We start from the raw sequence: 17,753 nt of genomic DNA, 5'->3' as shown, positions 1-17,753 counted from the left end.
ACAGATGTGCCAGTTGCTATTCTAATAAAGGTACTTTTGAGATTATGCTTGTCTCTGAGTTACTGATTGGAATGGAGGTTTGCTGGAATGCTGACATTATCTTGAAACTAAAAGTTGGGTACGTTACAAACCCCAAGCTGCCCCCCTCCACAACCAGAAAGGAGATTACCCCCTGCAAAGAGTATTCCTTCAGGGTGGGGATTTTATCCTGGTCAAGGATGGGTTCAATGCCAGCACCCCCTGCACCCCCTGGTCTGGGAACACCCTGGCCCCAAAGAGAACCAGCGATCCCTTCTCAGCAAAGGGATCTGCACAGACAGCAGACGGCAGCCACCCCTCTTCCCATTAAGGGGAAGAAGGCAACAAACGGCCTCTTCATGGCAGGGCCCTAATCAACCCTCCTTTGGAGCAACCCTGCTGGGGCCCTTCTTCCAGAGAGCCCCAACTCAGCCAGGCCTCGAAGTACTCCTACAAAGTTCATATGTTCCTCGTCAGGCTCCATTCATTCCAGCTCAACCCGCAGTTGCTATGGCAATCCCACCTCCCCTCCCTTAGACCAGATCAGATGGCTTTTAAAGCAACTTTTGACGGACGACATGAACATTTTGCTTATTTCCTCACTCAAATCCAGTCCCACATAGATGCAACAGAACGCGATCTGGTCACTGCAATAACAGATGGGATGAATGAGGGGGATGCTTCTGATTGGGTGGCTCAATTGCACTACAAATAAGTCCCATAACTACAGGATGTCAATGCTTTCATTGATCTCCTTAGGTTAGATTCGAGAATCCTGACAGAGTGGGAGAAAATGAGGACAAATTAATGGAAATGAAACAAGGCAAGCGACCCTTACAAGACTTTGTATGGGACTTTAGAAGGGTTGCAAGCCATCTCATGGACTGGCCTGAAAGTATTCTGTTGCACTATTTCAAGAACGCTATTGACCCAGAAGTAAAAAAGGCCTGTAACATTAGAGGAATACCCGAGACTCTGCAGGATTGGTATGCAATGTCCCTCAGACTAGACCAGGAAATCAATCCACAGAAAAAAAACCTACCTAGGAGAGCTGTGGCCAGGCAGCCTCTGACCAGACCTGCTGAAGCAGCTCCTACCCGATCCACAAGAATGATAAAGTGCTATTGTTGTGGCCATAGAGCAGGACGGCCACAGAGCAGCCGACTGTTTGGCTCCTGCACTGTTCCACAAGCTCCACAACCAAGGCCTAGTACATCCGCCAGGGGTAAAAAAAAAAAAAAAAAATCAACGGAAGCCTCCAGACATCAGCCAGTTTGCTAGACACACTGTAGAAGGTCCCCTCCATGCAGAAGGAGCAATGAACTTCCAACCCAAGAAATTCTCCTCAGAGAAGCCGGTGAAAAAGACGACCCTATGGTGAGTGCTGCCATCACACCTTTTACAGTCCAAGTGAAGTTAGCGGTGCCTGATACGGGGGAGGCAGGGGAGATAGAAGCTGTAATAGATACCGGGTGTTCTAGATGCCTTATTGGCCTCTCCATCATTGAAACGCCCAATCAGGTTTGAACAAGTAGATGGGACTTTAATTGGGGGAATCCCGGCCACCCAGATGACAGAGTTAATCAAACTAGAGATTGGCAGTCACTGTGAACTAATACATTTTGTAGTGGCTCCAAAGATGTCAGAATCTGTCATTTTGGGACTTGCTTGGTTAGATAAATGGGTCCCTATCATCAAGTGGGAGGATGGATATCGAAAAATCATAATTGGGGTTGGCCCATTGCCCCCCTTCCTCCCACAAAGAAACTGCCACCCAACAGAGATCCCCAACCTGAAGCAGCAGCCACCACCTCAGACTCTCCTCCAGGCGCCCCCCAAGTCCCCAAACAATACAGAGACTTGACTGAGGTGTTCAGCAAAGAGGAATGCAATGTTTTACCTCCCCATCGAGCCATTTATTGTGCCATAACCAAAGCTGTATTCCATGACACCAGCTGAAATGACTGAGTTGAGAAAATACATCAATAACAATTTAGACAGAGGTTTCATTGAACCTGCCAAATCTAGGTTGGCCGCCCCAGTGCTGTTCAAAGAAAAGAAAGATGGTGGCTTGAGATTATGTGTTGATTTTAGGGGCATGAACGCCATGTGCATAAAAAACATGTATCCCCTTCCCCTCATGAAGGACTTATTAAGGCAAGGTCTTCACCAAACTAGATCTGAGAGAAGCTTACTACCAAGTCTGCATAAAGGAGGGAGACAAATGGAAAACTGCCTTCAACTGCCCTTTGGGTAGTTTCCAATTCTGAGTAATGCCTTTCGGACTCCAGCCCACCACCCCTGCAGTATTTATGCAACTCATCAACGAAGTGTTACATCCACACCTGTACCAAAGGGTCTTCGTCTACCTGGTGACATTCTTATATTCAGCGAAACCATTGAAGAACATGTCAAATTGGTCAGACAAGTGCTTAAAAACCTTTTAGCCACCAAGTTATATGTAAAGCTGTCAAAATGCAAATTCCACAAAGAGTCGCTGGATTACCTCGGCTACCAAGTATCCAACCAGGGAACTGAGATGTACCCTGGAAAAGTGAGAGTGGTGCTAGACTGGCAACCCCCAAAACACGTAAGCAACTTCAAAGCTTTTTGGGTTTTGCCAATTTCTATAGACAATTTATTCCTTCTTTTGCCGAGATGGACTGTACTGTACTGGCGGACGCCCTGTCAAGAAAACCCCAATTTGATAGTCGCCAAGAGGAAGTAGTGCAGACGATATTAGAAGCCCAACCAGCAGGCCAAGTAATCACCCGAGGCCAAGTCAACTGCAGCCCCAGACACCTAGAAGAAAAACTGACAACTGAGTTGAAAGCAGCCCTTTTGACTGATCCCTGGTTTGCTGAGTATCAAACCGACTTGACATTGAACAAGGGAAAGGGACAAAATGTTATGTACCCAATAATCTAAGACTAATGGTACTGAAGTGTAGCCATGACTTGCAGTTGGGGGGCACTTTGGGTTCTTAAAAACCCTGCATTTAGTCAGGAGACAGTTCTGGTGCCAAAAATGAAACCTGATGTTGAAAACTATGTGAAAAGCTTCTCAATTTGTGCCACGATGAAACACAGAACTGGGAAGCCCCCTGGCCTCCTTCAACAAGTAGCTGAACCAATGAAGATGTGGCAAGAAATTGCGATGGACTTCATTGTAGAATTACCTGAGAGTGGAGGGAATACAATGATTTGGACTGTTATTGACTTATTCTCTAAGCAAGCCCACTTTACAGCCTGTAAAGGACTACCTTTGACTAAAAAGCTTGCAAAAGTGTTTGTGAAGCATATCTATAGGCTCCACAGAGTACCTCGTAGAGTAATCTCAGACCGAAGTGTAGTTTACAGCTAAGTTCTGGAGGGAATTTTTAAAGTCCATTGGGTCATCCCAAGGGCTATCCTCAGCGTTCTATCCTGCATGCAATGGGGCAGCAGAGAGGATGAACGCCATGGTAGAACGCCATTAGATGCTATGTAAATTATCAACAGGACAACTGGGCAGAGCTGTTGCCATTTGCAGAAGTTGCTTACAATAATGCAGTACATAGCAGCACAGGTTTGACTCTGTTCCAAATAAACACCGTCATGGAATTTGTCCCTATGCCGGAATTATCTAGGGAACCCCCCCACATCCATGTCTTTAACGGAATGAATGGACTCATTAAAGAAAGGATGGGAGGATACAAAAAAAGCTTTGACTGAAGCTGCTGAGGAATATAAAAAGCAGGCAGACAAACATAGATCCCTCCAACCACCATTTAAAATAGGGGACAAAATATTCTTGTCAACTAAATACCTCAAATTGAAACTTCCCAGTAGGAAGTTGGGCTCTAAATTCTTAGGTCCTTTCCCTATATCAAAAATAATCAATCCAGTCACAGTTCAATTAAGTCTTCCCCGATTATTGGGGAAAATACACCCAGTGTTCCTTAGTAGTTTATTGAAACTAGCTGTAGGGTCAAATCTAAGGCTGATCCCAACAACTCCACCCAAACCTTTGGTTGCACAGGGTGAGAGACATCATGAAATTAAGAAAATCCCTGATTCTAGATTGTACCGAGGGAGATTACAGTATTTGGCATTATGGAAGTGTTACCTTTGTCAGAGGCTACTTGGGTAAAAAGTTGGGATGTACATGCAGATAGATTGGTTAATCAATTCCATAACGAATTCCCTGACAAACCAAAGGGTCCCCTTTGGGGGGAGTTTGTGTTTTATTATTTCTTTTAGGTGGTGAACTTCTCAAGGGGGGATGCCTGTCAGCTTTGGAAGCCATATTCCATGCTGACACATAGCCTAAGAAAGTGGGAGGGGGTGATTTCAATTGAGTAATTCTAAGTAAACAAAATGAAATTCTTTTGGTAGTTCAAGGTTAAGTGTGGCACAGGATGAAAAAGGGATCTTACACTGGGATGGATCATGATTGATCCATGTGATGTGATGATGGGAAAAAAGGGGATGATTGTAGTTTGGGACATTGTGGGAAGTCTGGGAAACTTTTAGTTTTGAGATTCCACAGATGTGCCAGTTGCTATTCTAATAAAGGTACTTTTGAGATTATGCTTGTCTCGGAGTTACTGATTGGAGTGGAAGTTTGCTGGAACGCTGACAATGGTCATTAAATGATTCAAACAGTTGTTAAAAAAATCCAGCATCCCCAATTGACTTTGCTTGTTAGAAGCTGGACAGCCTAGTTATAAATTGTGATGTGACAGCAAGATGCACAACAATGCAGGCCAGTTACTAAGAATCTCAATTGCAGAGGACTATAGGAGTACTGTGATAACGGTAATTTTTAAGGAAGGATTGTAAGTCACTTTTTCCAAATCATAATTTCAAATAGATCAATTGTAAGTCAAAGACTACTTGTAGATAGTTCTCTCATCAGAGCTCTATTATATCATTCAGGTTTTGTCTTCAGGAAAGAAATTCACTGTTCACCATCCAAATTAAATATGCTTAGATATTATACATTATAGCAGGGGTGTCAGACTCGCGTTGTCACAGTGTCATCATGTGACATATCAGGATTTTTCCCCCCATCGCTAAACCGAGCAGGGACGGGGCCAGCACGTGACGAATCCAGCCTGTGGACTGTGAGTTTGATACCCCTGCAAAATAGCATCTAATCTGCTACTATATGATATACGAAAGCAGTATTTGTAAATACTGTTTTCATTGTAGGAAGTAAAGGACTGATACCTCGTCAGTCCCCAGCCTTTTTGGCTTGGCAGCCAAGTGGGGGGTGGAAGAGGGGTTAGTTCCCTGCGAATGGCAGGCAGGCGCATGTGAACAGCTCCATTTGTGTGAGCAGGTGGCACGCACCACTCACATTGGGGGAGCTTTGCAAGTGAGCACAAGTGGTGGCTGCTTGCGTGAAGGGAGGTATAAGTGCAAGCAGCCATCACTTGTGCAAGAGTAGTTTTGTGCATTAGTACAAGCAGCCGCTGCTCGTGCGAGGGGAGCTTTATATACATGCACTCATCCATTACTTGCAAGGCCCGGTTCCAAACGGCCCACGGTCCAGTGGTGGCCCATGGATTGGGGAGCTCTGTGATACTTGAATCATACATAATTTCTCATGGATGGAATAAGAACAATTAAACAAATCAACTAAAAAGAAAAGATATTCTAGGACATCTTGAAAGGCTATAATATAATAATCCAGATAGACAGGATTTCTTGCTGTTTTTCACCACTTCGTTTATTGTTTTTACTTAATGTAAGATGCACAGAATCATTTTGTTGTCACATGGCCTGCAAGCCTCAAAAACAAACAAACAATTGATCCTGAGGACATTCAGTAAAAAAAATCAAATATGTATTTGCAAACTTCCTGACAAAAATATGTAAACTTAAGCCTCTGACAAAATTTCTCAGCAAATATTGTGAATGAATGATTGCTAATTCATTAACAGCAGAAAGCAAAGAATATGAATAAATAATAAGGTATTGCAAGATACAAAGGAAAGAGGACTGATACCTCATCAGTCCCCAGTCTACCAGATTTGAAATTATATTGTGTATCTATTTAGTCTTGATGAAAGAATAGGAGTTGCAAATAAACAGGTTATTGGAGTTAGAGGGACATGAATCTGAAATCAGGCGACATACATTTATAGTAATGACAAAACTAAGATTAATGTAAATTTCAGAAATCACAATGTCAGGTTGGCTGTTCTTAAAGTATGGAATAAATGTAAGTACAGGATGTGGCTGAAAACAGTTTTGTGGTTTCAGCACAAAAAGCATTTTATAGACAACAAATAAGTAAATGGCTAATTTATCATGACAAACTATAATTTCCTCAAAAGGACTGTAAAACAAAACCAAGAATGTCCAGTTTTCTAATATATAATTATTAGAAACGTTTCAAGAGGATAAAAGATTTTATGATTTTGAACAATGTAAAACTTGAGTTTGAAACAGAATTAAGCACTAATAATGAACATGTTATCCTAAAATATAAAAATGTTAGTTGAAATATGAGATAAGAAGATGACAAGTGAAAGAATATGTAATAAAATGGGCCAAATTTTGGTGACAATATACAAATGGATCAATGGGAAAATATGTGGCTGAAAATACTGAAATGTACATTATGTTCTAATTTTAAAGAGAATTTTATAAAATGATGTATTGGCATTTATCACTAAATAAATTGTCTAGAAGGCATAAAGATACTTTGAATCTTTGTTGGAAATGAGAACAACCTGAGGAGACACTCTATCATGTTTGGTGGATGTATAAAAAAGCTAATGAATTTGAAAAGAAGTACATATATTAATTCAGAAGATTTTAAAATTAAAACTAACTTCATATACGCACCAATAAGAGTCTGAACTGTTTATATCTCACACAGAAAAAGATTCAGAGTGGATAACACAGCCAGGTGAATATGCAGCAGCTCAAAAGACGGATAAACAGAGCTAGAGAAGAAGCAGAGGAGGGCAAGTAAAATGATCAGGGGTTTGAATATCTTCCATATGAGAAAAGACTAGGAGGCTGCTTGGGAACAAAGTAGCCGAGGAAAGATATTATTACTGAGTTATATAAAAATAGACAGATCTGGAAGAAATATAAGTTCCTGGGGCCATCAAATGAGTTGAGTGAAAGCATTTTTTTCAAATGATTCTTCTGTGGAGCTCATTATCATAAGATGTGGTGATGCTCGCTAACCTGAACAAGCTTTAAAAGAGGATTGGATAAATTTGTGGAAAATAGGCTTAACAAGGATTAATGACCTTGAAGAGTCAATGTCTCTAAATATGAATTCCAAAGGAACAGAAATAGGAGATGCACACATGTCTAACTTCTACTTGACCACCTAGGAAGCATCTGTTTGACCACTCTATATAAAATGCTAGATTAAGATGGGCTTTGGCTGCATCTGGAAGAATTGTTCTTCTGCATGTTATTGTGAAACTAAGGAGAAAAATATAGTTATACTGAAAGAAAAAAAATAATTAGAAAATTACCTGTTTTTTAAACTGTTGGCATTCTTCAGGTGTGAGTGTGTCAGCCTTGGCAATGAGTGGAATTATATTCACTTTTTCATGCAGGCGTTTCATAAACTCAATATCCAAAGGCTTAAGCCTAAAATAAATAAAAATTTTAAAAATGAGATTTTGCAAATTTGGCTTCCAAATAAACACAGCCAAAATGTGATCCATATACTGTACAGAAAGTAAAATACAGATAGATTGTGACTTATGACTGTAATGGAATCTACCCATTAGAGTTGAAAGTCAGGACAAACACTAAATGAATTGCCCCTTGTAATGACCAGCCATCCCTGCCCTTCCCAGTGCATTCATTAATAAAATGTGTGGGTTATTATGTAAAGCACCGGGTGCCCTCAGGGGTGGGGGAGATCCTGGGAGGCCTAGTGAAGGCAAAGCTCCTTGCCTCAGGCCTCTCAAGGCCTCCCCCACTCTGAAATGCACCATGCTCCATTCTGTCTTTTTGGTGGCTCCTACATGCGTCTGCCAGCAAGAAACCCTAGCTGTGCCTGCCTTTCCTGGTTCTGCCACCTCTTTTCCTCCTGCCAAGGTGTCCCTGCTTTTCTGGTGCAAAAGGGTCAATTCCATAACTTTTCAGTCCTGATCAGCTAGCTGCCAATCCTTTGAAAGACTACAATCTTCCAAAGACTACAGTCTTTGGGAAACCAGACCCTACATCAGGGGTGGGCAAACTTTTTGGCTCGGGGGCCTCATTGACTTTCAAAATTTGACAGATGGGCCGCCACCTGGTGTCAAAATGCCTGTCATTACAAGTCAAAATCAAATGAATGCAATCATTCAATCATTCACATCAAACCTTAATTCTGTACCAATCTTTGGCGGGCCGGATTAAAAAGACCAACGGGCCGGATGTGGCCCGCGGGCCGTAGTTTGCCCACCCCTGCCCTACATGGTAAGGTAGCAGCTTCAGGATGAGCTTCCCAAAAGTCTTCTCTAGGTACGAATCCCCTCCTTCTTCTAGAAAGCCACACTTTTTTTAGTAAAAAACTTGGAGGAAAAGCCTTCTTGTTTTACTCTTTCCCCAATTAGGTGCTAAAAGTAATTAAGTGCTAAAAGTCTTCCCTCCAGTCTCTACCTCTTTTAAAAATCTTACATTGACTCCAAATTGACAAGGAAGAAAAGAAAGAAAAGAAACTCCAGCTTTCTGCCTTAAGCAGCTGCAGAAAAAAACTCAGCTCAGAAAGTTAGGAAAGGCAGGAAAAAAAATCCACACATGACAAAAGCTGGGTCATAAAGTTTTTAGATGTGTATCTGAGTTTTGTAGGACCCAGCTATGGCTCTAAACGTTAAGCTCAAGAAGTCTGTCCCACCCCCCAGCTTTCTTTTTTTTTAGTTGAAGAAATGTGGCTTTCTGGGGGAGGGAGAAGGTTAAAGCAAAGGAAAGATTTTGGGAAGCTCATCCTGAAGCTGCTGCCTTAGCATGCATAGCCTGGTTTCCCAAAGTCTAGCAAAAGCCAGGAGAAACTGCAGGCTCCTGAAGGTCGGCTGATCAGGGCAAGGAGCTCCAAAAGCAGTCACCATTTTCCATAAGGAATTGTTGGAGCAAGATGGGAGGGAGGGAGGGAGGAAGAAGCACTGCAGCATCCCCCTAGGCAGCGGTTATAGTGAATGACCCGCGCCCCTGCAGCCATCATAACTTTGAAACAGGTCATATGCAATTTGGGGGTATTCGTTATAACTTTGAATGTTTATTAATTGATCTCTCATACCTGGAGAACTACCTGTAATCGCATCTGCCTTGCAAATATGTATACAATAAAACCTCTACACTAAAAGATGTATGCTTATGAAAATGGTTCAGAATTTCAAAACTCGCACAAGCAAAGTTCCTTTCTACTGCTAAGTAATGTATCTTTTTCAAGCTTGCAGCTCTATTTAAGATACGCTTGTTAGAGAAGAGGAAACCATGTGAACTTTTCAAACATATCTATTATCCTCTGAGAATTAGGGCAATATTTACCACTGATTTCAAAAACAAAGTGCTTTATAAGAAATTACCAGTATCACAAATTATAATTTATAAATATCTGATAAAAATTTCAAAGCATTGGCACCAATGGAGTCTAAAAAATAACCTATCTAAAAATGTCAGCATATCTTTTAACTAATTATTCTTTATTGTGATACCGTAAAATGAAGCATGGAAAATTACTTTCAATTTAACCAATTAGAAAAATCCAAAGTACAAATAACATATAATCCCAACTTTTGCTCTTCTGGATTCTGTAAAAAGCACTTTTTCTAATATTAGAGAAGGAAAACTATTTAAATTCCTTACAATTTCTATGATATGACATATCTAACAATGTAGTTTAAATGTTTCTGAGTGGAGAAATCGCAAGGTAGAAGCAAAAACATTAATCTTTAATACTGACCCATGTCCTGAAGGTGCAATGAAATATAAGCAACACTGGACCCTGTTATCTGGCATCTGTCGTCTGTTCACACGTGATTCTGCATTAAGATAGTCTTCAAATTTACTGTCAATGTAATCAATAACGGGCTGCCAGCTACAATGTACAAAAACATTTTTTAAGAAGCAGATTAACTTGGAACATTTGCTATATTAGTACAAGTTGTACATTATAGTATTAAAAATGATGTGTAAATATCACAGATACAATTTTCCTAAAAAATTTTAGTTAGGTTGCTATATGAGAAAAGCAATGCCCATTTTTATATATAAAACAAGAGCAACAAGCAGGTTTAGTAGTAAAAGGAAGGGTTAAAGAAATGGTATGAAGGAACACAGAACATATTCCCAAAGCTATTTGGTAAAATGTCTTTATCAAATTTCATTTATTGTTCACTACCTACAATATTTAATAGATTGAATATTTATTCGCTATATTAATATTAAAATGAAATTTTTATAATAACCAAATATATATTCTTGACATCAGAAAATTTATCTTATAGAATCAATGGTACTTAGTCTTTTGACTTTTCTCAGTAATAACAAAACATTATTTATCTCTGAGCTAATCAGAGAAACAAGACATACTAATATTCAAAACAAATAGAAACAAGACAGTTAGATAACTACATTTGGAAAATTATGTTTTATGTAATTTTAGACCAAGAGAACTGCAGTAAGAGTGCCATACAAAGAAAAAAACTTATTCTACTTTAAATATATGTAAGTATTGCGAGATAATACCCATTACTAATATTAGAATGTACTTACCAATTGCTATTATCCACTGCATCACCAAATCCTGGTGTATCAACTATTGTTAGTAACAACTGCACACCGCCTTCTTTAATTAGAACCTTAGACTGTTCAACCTGAAATTTTTTTAAGAAGATAAAAAATGCATGTACTTTAAATATTAGTGATGCTTTGCTAATACCGGTAAAATCTTTGAATATAATAATTTTAGATTTTTTTTAAAGAAAATATTACAGTTGGTCAACTGCTCCTAAAATTGTTGTTTAAAATATGACTATAAATGTTATTATATGTGTCAAATTGTTTTTCTATAAATGGAGTAATTCTTTCAATTCAGTGAAAAACTTTGATTCAGTGGAGAATCCTTTTACTGGCAGGAGAGATGAAGCATTGATAAAAAGCATCTTTCCAACTCTTCAGTTTTTTTATTTTCTTCTTGAAAAAGTATCCTACATGTAGAGTTCTGGTCATATCAGTTGAGAATCTAAATCGTGTATCTTTTTCTCTATTCACATTTCTTTGCTCAGTTTGTTTTTCCAACTCTAGAAAAATGTTTTTTGATATATAAAAAATGGTTTAATAGCACAAACCAATATTGAAATGGGTTTTCAATGACTCTGCTTAACACTTTGGGTTTTAACCTATAGTCTTTTTGTTTTCACCTTCATTCACACATTAGAAATGTTGTTGGGGAAATTTTGAGTTAAATATCTGTTTGGTACTGTTATAACTCAGAGTTGAATTGTTAATACTTGGTGCTTAGTTGTTTTTTTGCAGACATTTCATTACCCAACTAGGGAACATCACCAGTACTAGAAGAGAATCGGGTTTGCTCTATTTTTTGATATACTAGTGGCCTGCCCTGTGAGTGTTGATGGTAGTGTTTGTAATGGTTTTTTGAATAGGCTATTGTGTATTATTAGCTTTTTTGTCTTGAGTTGGTAGTTCCTTGATAGAGGTATTGATTGTTGGTCTGGTATTAATCTTACTGTTAATTTCTGTTATTGATTGCTTGTGTGCAGATGTTTCAGTCTTTCTGTATCCTTTTTGGCCTTTGATTATCTCCTTTGAATGGTATATATCTCAACATGCTTGTTGGTGGCTGATTTTCTGAGTGCCCGGAATCCAGGAATTCTCTAGCATTTTTGGTCTTGGCTTGGTCAAGGATGTTTCCCAGTTGAAACTATGGTAAAGTCTGTCCACATGCTGTGAAATTAAGAACTTTACATCATGTCTTCTGACTCCTAGCTTTGTTATCCTACATAGTAGCCATTTCAGTCCTTGTGGATCATTCTTATTTTTTCTTCTGGAGCTGTTGGTTTTGTTTGTTTACGTAGGATGTTTTGGAGGGCTTTAGTTGTTCTACAATTAGGCCATGTTGTTGTAATAGTCTGTTGATGCTTTCTGAGATGACAGTCAGACAAATCAGCCATCAACAGGCACACAGAGATAAGCAACATCTACATACCATTCCACAGCTGATCAAAAACTCAGAAAGTTAACACAAAGACCAAAACACCTCAATTTACATTAGTGAGTATTTTTATTTTGTACTACATCATTACCTAAACACATCGTATTTTATTTTAAGCTGCTGGCTTTTGCTTTATAAATATATTGTTGTTGATAACCGTATTTCCTTTACAATTAGCATTTTTAATTTACAATCTCTAAGCTTCAAGACTAAATGAATATAATATACAGTAAATATTCAAGTTGAATTTATTTGTACATTCTATCTGATCAATTTCATCTTTTCTTAAAAGAAAAGTCTATAGCCATACATGGACAAATTTTCATAATGTACTACTTTTTGGAAGCCAGCCAGAAAACTATTGTAAATAGCATCAATCCCCATTATAAGTTCAAATGAATCCTATTTACTTTTAGAATTAGTCCATGGGGATTTAAGAAAAATAAATTAGTTCCAATCTCAGAATGTAAAATTTTTCACAGTAAGGTTACTTTCCAAAAGGTTATTTTCCCATGCACTCTATTTTAAATAGATCACATGGATCAGATTCATAGACCATGCTAGATTTGCAAACTTAAAGTTGCCTTATCCTTTAGAAGTTGTCTATTTGATGTATTTCATGAACAGCTTTCTGTTATTTCTGTTTCATGGGAAGCCGACATATTTAAAATGATTTAATTTTAACCCAAGACACATTTAAAGTATAAAAGCAAGAATCCTGGCATGCATAATCTAAAATAATCTAAAATACTCTAAGTATTTCAACTAATAGCAAGATAATTAAACATTACACCTAAGAATTTAAAATATTATTAAACATGAAATTTGCATAATTACAAATTATTAATTTTAAACATGGTAGTGTATTAATATCAATAAATAAAAGTTACATATCATAGAAAGATGTTAAAATGTTATTTCAAGCTAGCAATAAAGCTATAAAGAAACTGAAAACAGTAATATTATTCTAGCCAAATAGATTATAATAGACTAAATGCAATAGCAATTTTTGCACAGACATTTCTGAATCTTTGTAACCTTGACAGACAACATTTATCAGGATTGTCTGTCAGTAATTGCTTCTTTGAATTCTTTTACATTCCTTTATGTTGTCATCAGTGATAATATCAAGGGGGTTTCTGTCAGTCTTTTTCATTGGCTTCCATTTCCCATATATTAGACTGCTCCCCAATAAGTTTTTGCCTTCATATTACATGTCTGAAATATTTAAGCATTAACTGTCTTTATTACTAGTATGTCAAGTAAGCAATCTGGTTTTGGTTCATCTTGCACTCAATGATTTATTCTTTTCACCTTTAAGAATTTCTCAATTTTCTTAGCACTACAATCCATTTTTATTCATTTAGCCTTTCTAATAATTCAGCTTTCACAGGCATAGTTTATAGACGAAAATTATGGCTTTAAATTCTCAAGTTAAGTGTGATATTTCTACATGTGTATATAGTATAACTACATATGTTGTAGTTTTTCTTTCAAGAACTGTTATCTTCTATTTCACAGTTTTCAGTTGTCATCCTTACGAAGGTTTTGAGCATGGGATGGCTCTGTCTTTAAAAAAGACAAGACAACTCTTCCTCGCTTCTGGTCATCTAAGTGATGGTATTAACATATCCAAGATACATTCCCATTTATTTATTTTTCTAATCAAGAGTTTCTTTTATTATCTCACATAAGTTAAATTAAGTAACAATCTATTACTCTACATTTCATTCTAACTATTGCTTTCCAGTCAACAAAAAAATTCTCAGCATGTGAAGTGGTCTTGAATATCCATGTTTTTAAAGACTACCCATCATCCATTGGTCTATATAATTAAATAATAAATAAAGAACAAAATAAATATGCTTTGAAGCATGTTAGCAACAAGAAGTGCCACTTCTTTTTTGAATTTAGCTAGTACATCTGAAGATTCTCATTCCATATATCATTGAAATTTAGACTGCGACTTCTCGATCACTATCTTAGTAACCTTGGAGATGCACCTGTTTCAGCATTCTCTAGGATTTATCACAGGTTGACTGGGCTCTTTTAGAATTTCATTTTGATTTGCAAGGATGACAACTGACATAGAAAAACTAGAGGATAGAGGTGTGTATGCATTTTTGCAATATACTGTAGAGTTACTGTGTTTCCCCCAAAACAAGCTCTATCCTGAAAATAAGCCCTACCCTAATTTTTTTTGGTGATATATACCTTACCCCCAAAATAAGCCCTAGTGAAGGGGGTGGATGTGGCCAGCACACGAGGAAGCCCTTCCCTTCCTTGGCTGCTGAGACCCTTAATTGGGCCCGCAGATCAGTTGAGCCAGCGAGGGCTGGGAGCTGCCTCTACTTCCTTCTTTGGGTGCAGCCTGTTCATTTTAAGCAATCAAATGTTGCTTGAGAAAGGATCCCAAGATTGCAATGCTGAAGGCTTGGGAAGGATACTTTTTGGGATGTCCATCTGTGCTGAGCTTGAGGAAAGGATGACAGTAAGAAAACTCCCCCTCTCCATTTTCGCCAAAAACACTCCATTCTGAACCTTCAGCATATCCCAGGATTGCAACATTGAAGGCTTGGAATGGAGCATTTTTGACGAATAGCAGGAAAATGAGGAGGGGGATTTTTCTGCCTGTCATCCTTTCCTCAACCTCAGCACAGACAGGGGAAAGGATGACAGGTAGAAAAATCCACCTCCTGCCATTATTCAAAAAGACTCCATTCCAAGCCTTCACAGTATCCCAGGACCCTGCAAGGCTTATTGAAATGTTGTGCGAGTGGCAGCATTACCACGAGGTTCGTCATATCGGCACAGCCTCTTGGAGCAGGACCTGCAAGGACTGTTGTGCCATTTCACGTGCGAGCAGCGGCACCAGCGTGAGGTTCGTCACATCAGCGCAGCCTCTTGGAGCAGGTTCGACATACCGGCACAGCTGCTAACAGTAGGAAGCCAGCTGCGTCATTATGATAAAGCTCACAGCTGTGCTGCTGTTCACAAGTGTAATGCCACAAGGCTTGCAGGGTCCTATTCCAAGAGGCTGCGCCAATATGAGAAACCTCACAGTGGTACCACCGATCCTGCACACAAGTTGTGAAGAACCCAGGGATTTGGGCAATCTTTACTTGGCTGGGATGCCTGCAGGATCCCTGACTTCTGAGTTTGGCAAGGCCCAGCATTTGTGTTCTGGTGTGCTCTTCTCCTCCCAGACGGCAGTAGTGCATCCATGGCAGGTCCAGCTTATTGAGTCTGGCCTGCTGATGTCGGCTGCTGGTCATGGCTGCAGCTCTGACTCGATCTTGGCCGTCAATGCTCTGAGGGGGTCAAGCCCAGCTGGCTTCATGGAGGAGATAAAGCGCTGTGAGAATAGATAACCTAACCAAAGCTCAAGAATTCTTTGACCAAATAGGAGGAATAGAGGAAGAACTGAGCAGCAGAGACGATCATGAAATTCCGAGCCAAGAAGAGCTACAATCTAGAAGCAGGTGGGAGGGAAAAGGGAGAAGAGGGAAGGAGATGAGGAGACACTGGGAAGAGAAGAAATAGGAGTGAGGACAAGAAGTCAAATGACAGGTAAAAATATTGAGGGATAGAAGTAAGAAAGGAATGGATAAAGGAGTGAATTTGATATCTATAAATATTAATGGGTTAAATGACCCAGCTAAGAGAAAAAGAATATTTTTTAAGTTAGAAAAACAAAAAGCAGGTATAATATGTATTATAGGTTCATATAAAGAAGGGTACTTACTAAATAAAAACTTGGGGAAAATGCATGCAACATTGGCAAAAGAGAAAAATAGAGGGGTAGTATTATATATAAAAGAAGATATAGTCTCCGAATTGATTTATAAAGATGAATTGGGAAGAATAGTAATGATAGAGATGGTAATGCAAAATAAAAAGACATTATTAGTGGGGATATATGCCCCTAACAAAAATTAGAGTGAATTTTACAAAAGCTTATATGAAACATAGAATCTTATATGAAACATAGAATCTGGAAACCCAAGAATTTGTATTACAGGAGACTATAATGCAATAACAGATAATAGACAAGATTATGCTTGTGAACAAAGACAATATAAGAAGTGGAATACAATGCCTAAGAAATTTATAGAGATGGTCGAAGAATTAGAATTAGTGGATGCGTGGAGAAAAAGGAACCCAGGAATATCGCAGTTCACTTTCTACTCCAGCCCACCCAAATCATGGCATAAAATTTTTGGCTAACACGTGGGCAGATCACAACCCGATACAGATAGTTTGGAAAAATAGTCATTATAAAAAAGGTAGATGGACACTTAATTCCCAAGTACTGAAAGAGGAGGAATATATTCAAAAAGTTAAGGAAGAATTGATTAGTTTTTTTTAAATTTAATTAAAAACAGGATACCTCATTGCAGAACCTATGGGATACAATGAAGGCATACTTAAGGAGAATCTCGATAGCTTATATAGCAAATAGAAACAAAGAAAGAGAGGGGAAGCGGAAAGCCCTAATAAAAAGAATAGAGAAATTGGAAAATAAGCAAATGGAAACCCCGGGAGATGAGCATATTAGAAATGAACTAGCATTAGTTAAACATGAGATGAACATTTTAGATCGAGGAACTAATTAAAAAATTATTATATACAAAACAAAATTATTTCGAACATGAAAATTAATCCTGAAGGTGGCTGGCATATAAATTAAGAAAAGAAAATCAGAAAATAATGATATATCAATTACAGGATAAAAATGGAATAATAGAGATAGATCAGGAGAGAAAAAAAGGAAAATGTAAGAGAGTACTTCAAAGATCTTCACAAACAAGAAGTAGTTGATTTAAATAAAATAGAAGAATATTTGAAAGAAGGAACTCTCTATCCAATATCAGAGGATAAAAAAGAGATGCTGAATAAAGAAGTAACTTTAGACGAGCTAAAGGCGGCGATTCAAAAACAAAAAAGAAACAAAACACCAGGCCCAGATGGGCTACCAAATAAGAGATAGGTGATATGGTAGAGATAATGCTATTAGAGGTTTGCAATGGGGTATTACTGGAAGCCAAAATACCAGGATCTTGGAAGAAAGCATACATAACATTGATTCCGAAAGAGGGTGCAGATGCCAATCAAACAAAGAATTACAGACCAATATCCCTTTTAAATTCAGATTACTACATTTTTATGGCAGTAATGGCGGAAAGATTAAAGAAAATACTCAGTAATAAAATTCACCCAGATCAAAATGGATTTCTTCCGAGGCAGATCAGATATAACACAAGAACAATAAAAGACATATTGGAATATTATGAAAGGCATCCAGGAAGCCAAGTGGCCTTGGTCTTCCTGGATGCACAAAAGGCCTTTGATAACTTAAACTAGGACTTTATGAAAAAGCAGATTAATCTGATGGATTTTGGAGATAATTTTGTAAAAATGTTGAATGCAATCTTTGCCACACAAAAAGCCAATGTATTATTAAATGGAGAAATTACCAAATCATTGAAGATAAGGAAGGGTGTCAGACAGGGATGTCCGCTTTCACCTCTGCTTTTTATAACAATTTTGGAAAC

General features: G+C 38.3%; 1 protein-coding gene across 2 annotated transcripts in view; it reads right to left on the bottom strand.

Annotated features, from left to right (window-relative positions):
• SEPTIN7 (septin 7) overlaps positions 1-17,753 on the bottom strand; it is a 113,180-nt gene that overhangs the window by 25,467 nt on the left and 69,960 nt on the right. For both annotated transcript variants that reach the window (XM_087945178.1, XM_087945179.1), the window contains exons 4-6: positions 10,740-10,840; positions 9,928-10,062; positions 7,508-7,625 (exon numbers count right to left, since the gene is read on the bottom strand). In XM_087945178.1, the coding sequence (XP_087801304.1) occupies positions 7,508-7,625; positions 9,928-10,062; positions 10,740-10,840 (354 nt within the window). The remainder of the gene's footprint in view (positions 1-7,507; positions 7,626-9,927; positions 10,063-10,739; positions 10,841-17,753) is intronic.

The sequence above is a fragment of the Notechis scutatus genome, chromosome Z (genome assembly GCF_049901735.1).
Source record: "Notechis scutatus isolate UNSWTSFEM ecotype Mainland chromosome Z, rNotScu1.2, whole genome shotgun sequence".
Classification (NCBI taxonomy): Eukaryota; Metazoa; Chordata; class Lepidosauria; order Squamata; family Elapidae; genus Notechis; species Notechis scutatus.
The sequence above is the reverse complement of the archived record's forward strand: the minus strand, read 5'-3'. Positions and strand labels throughout refer to the sequence as shown.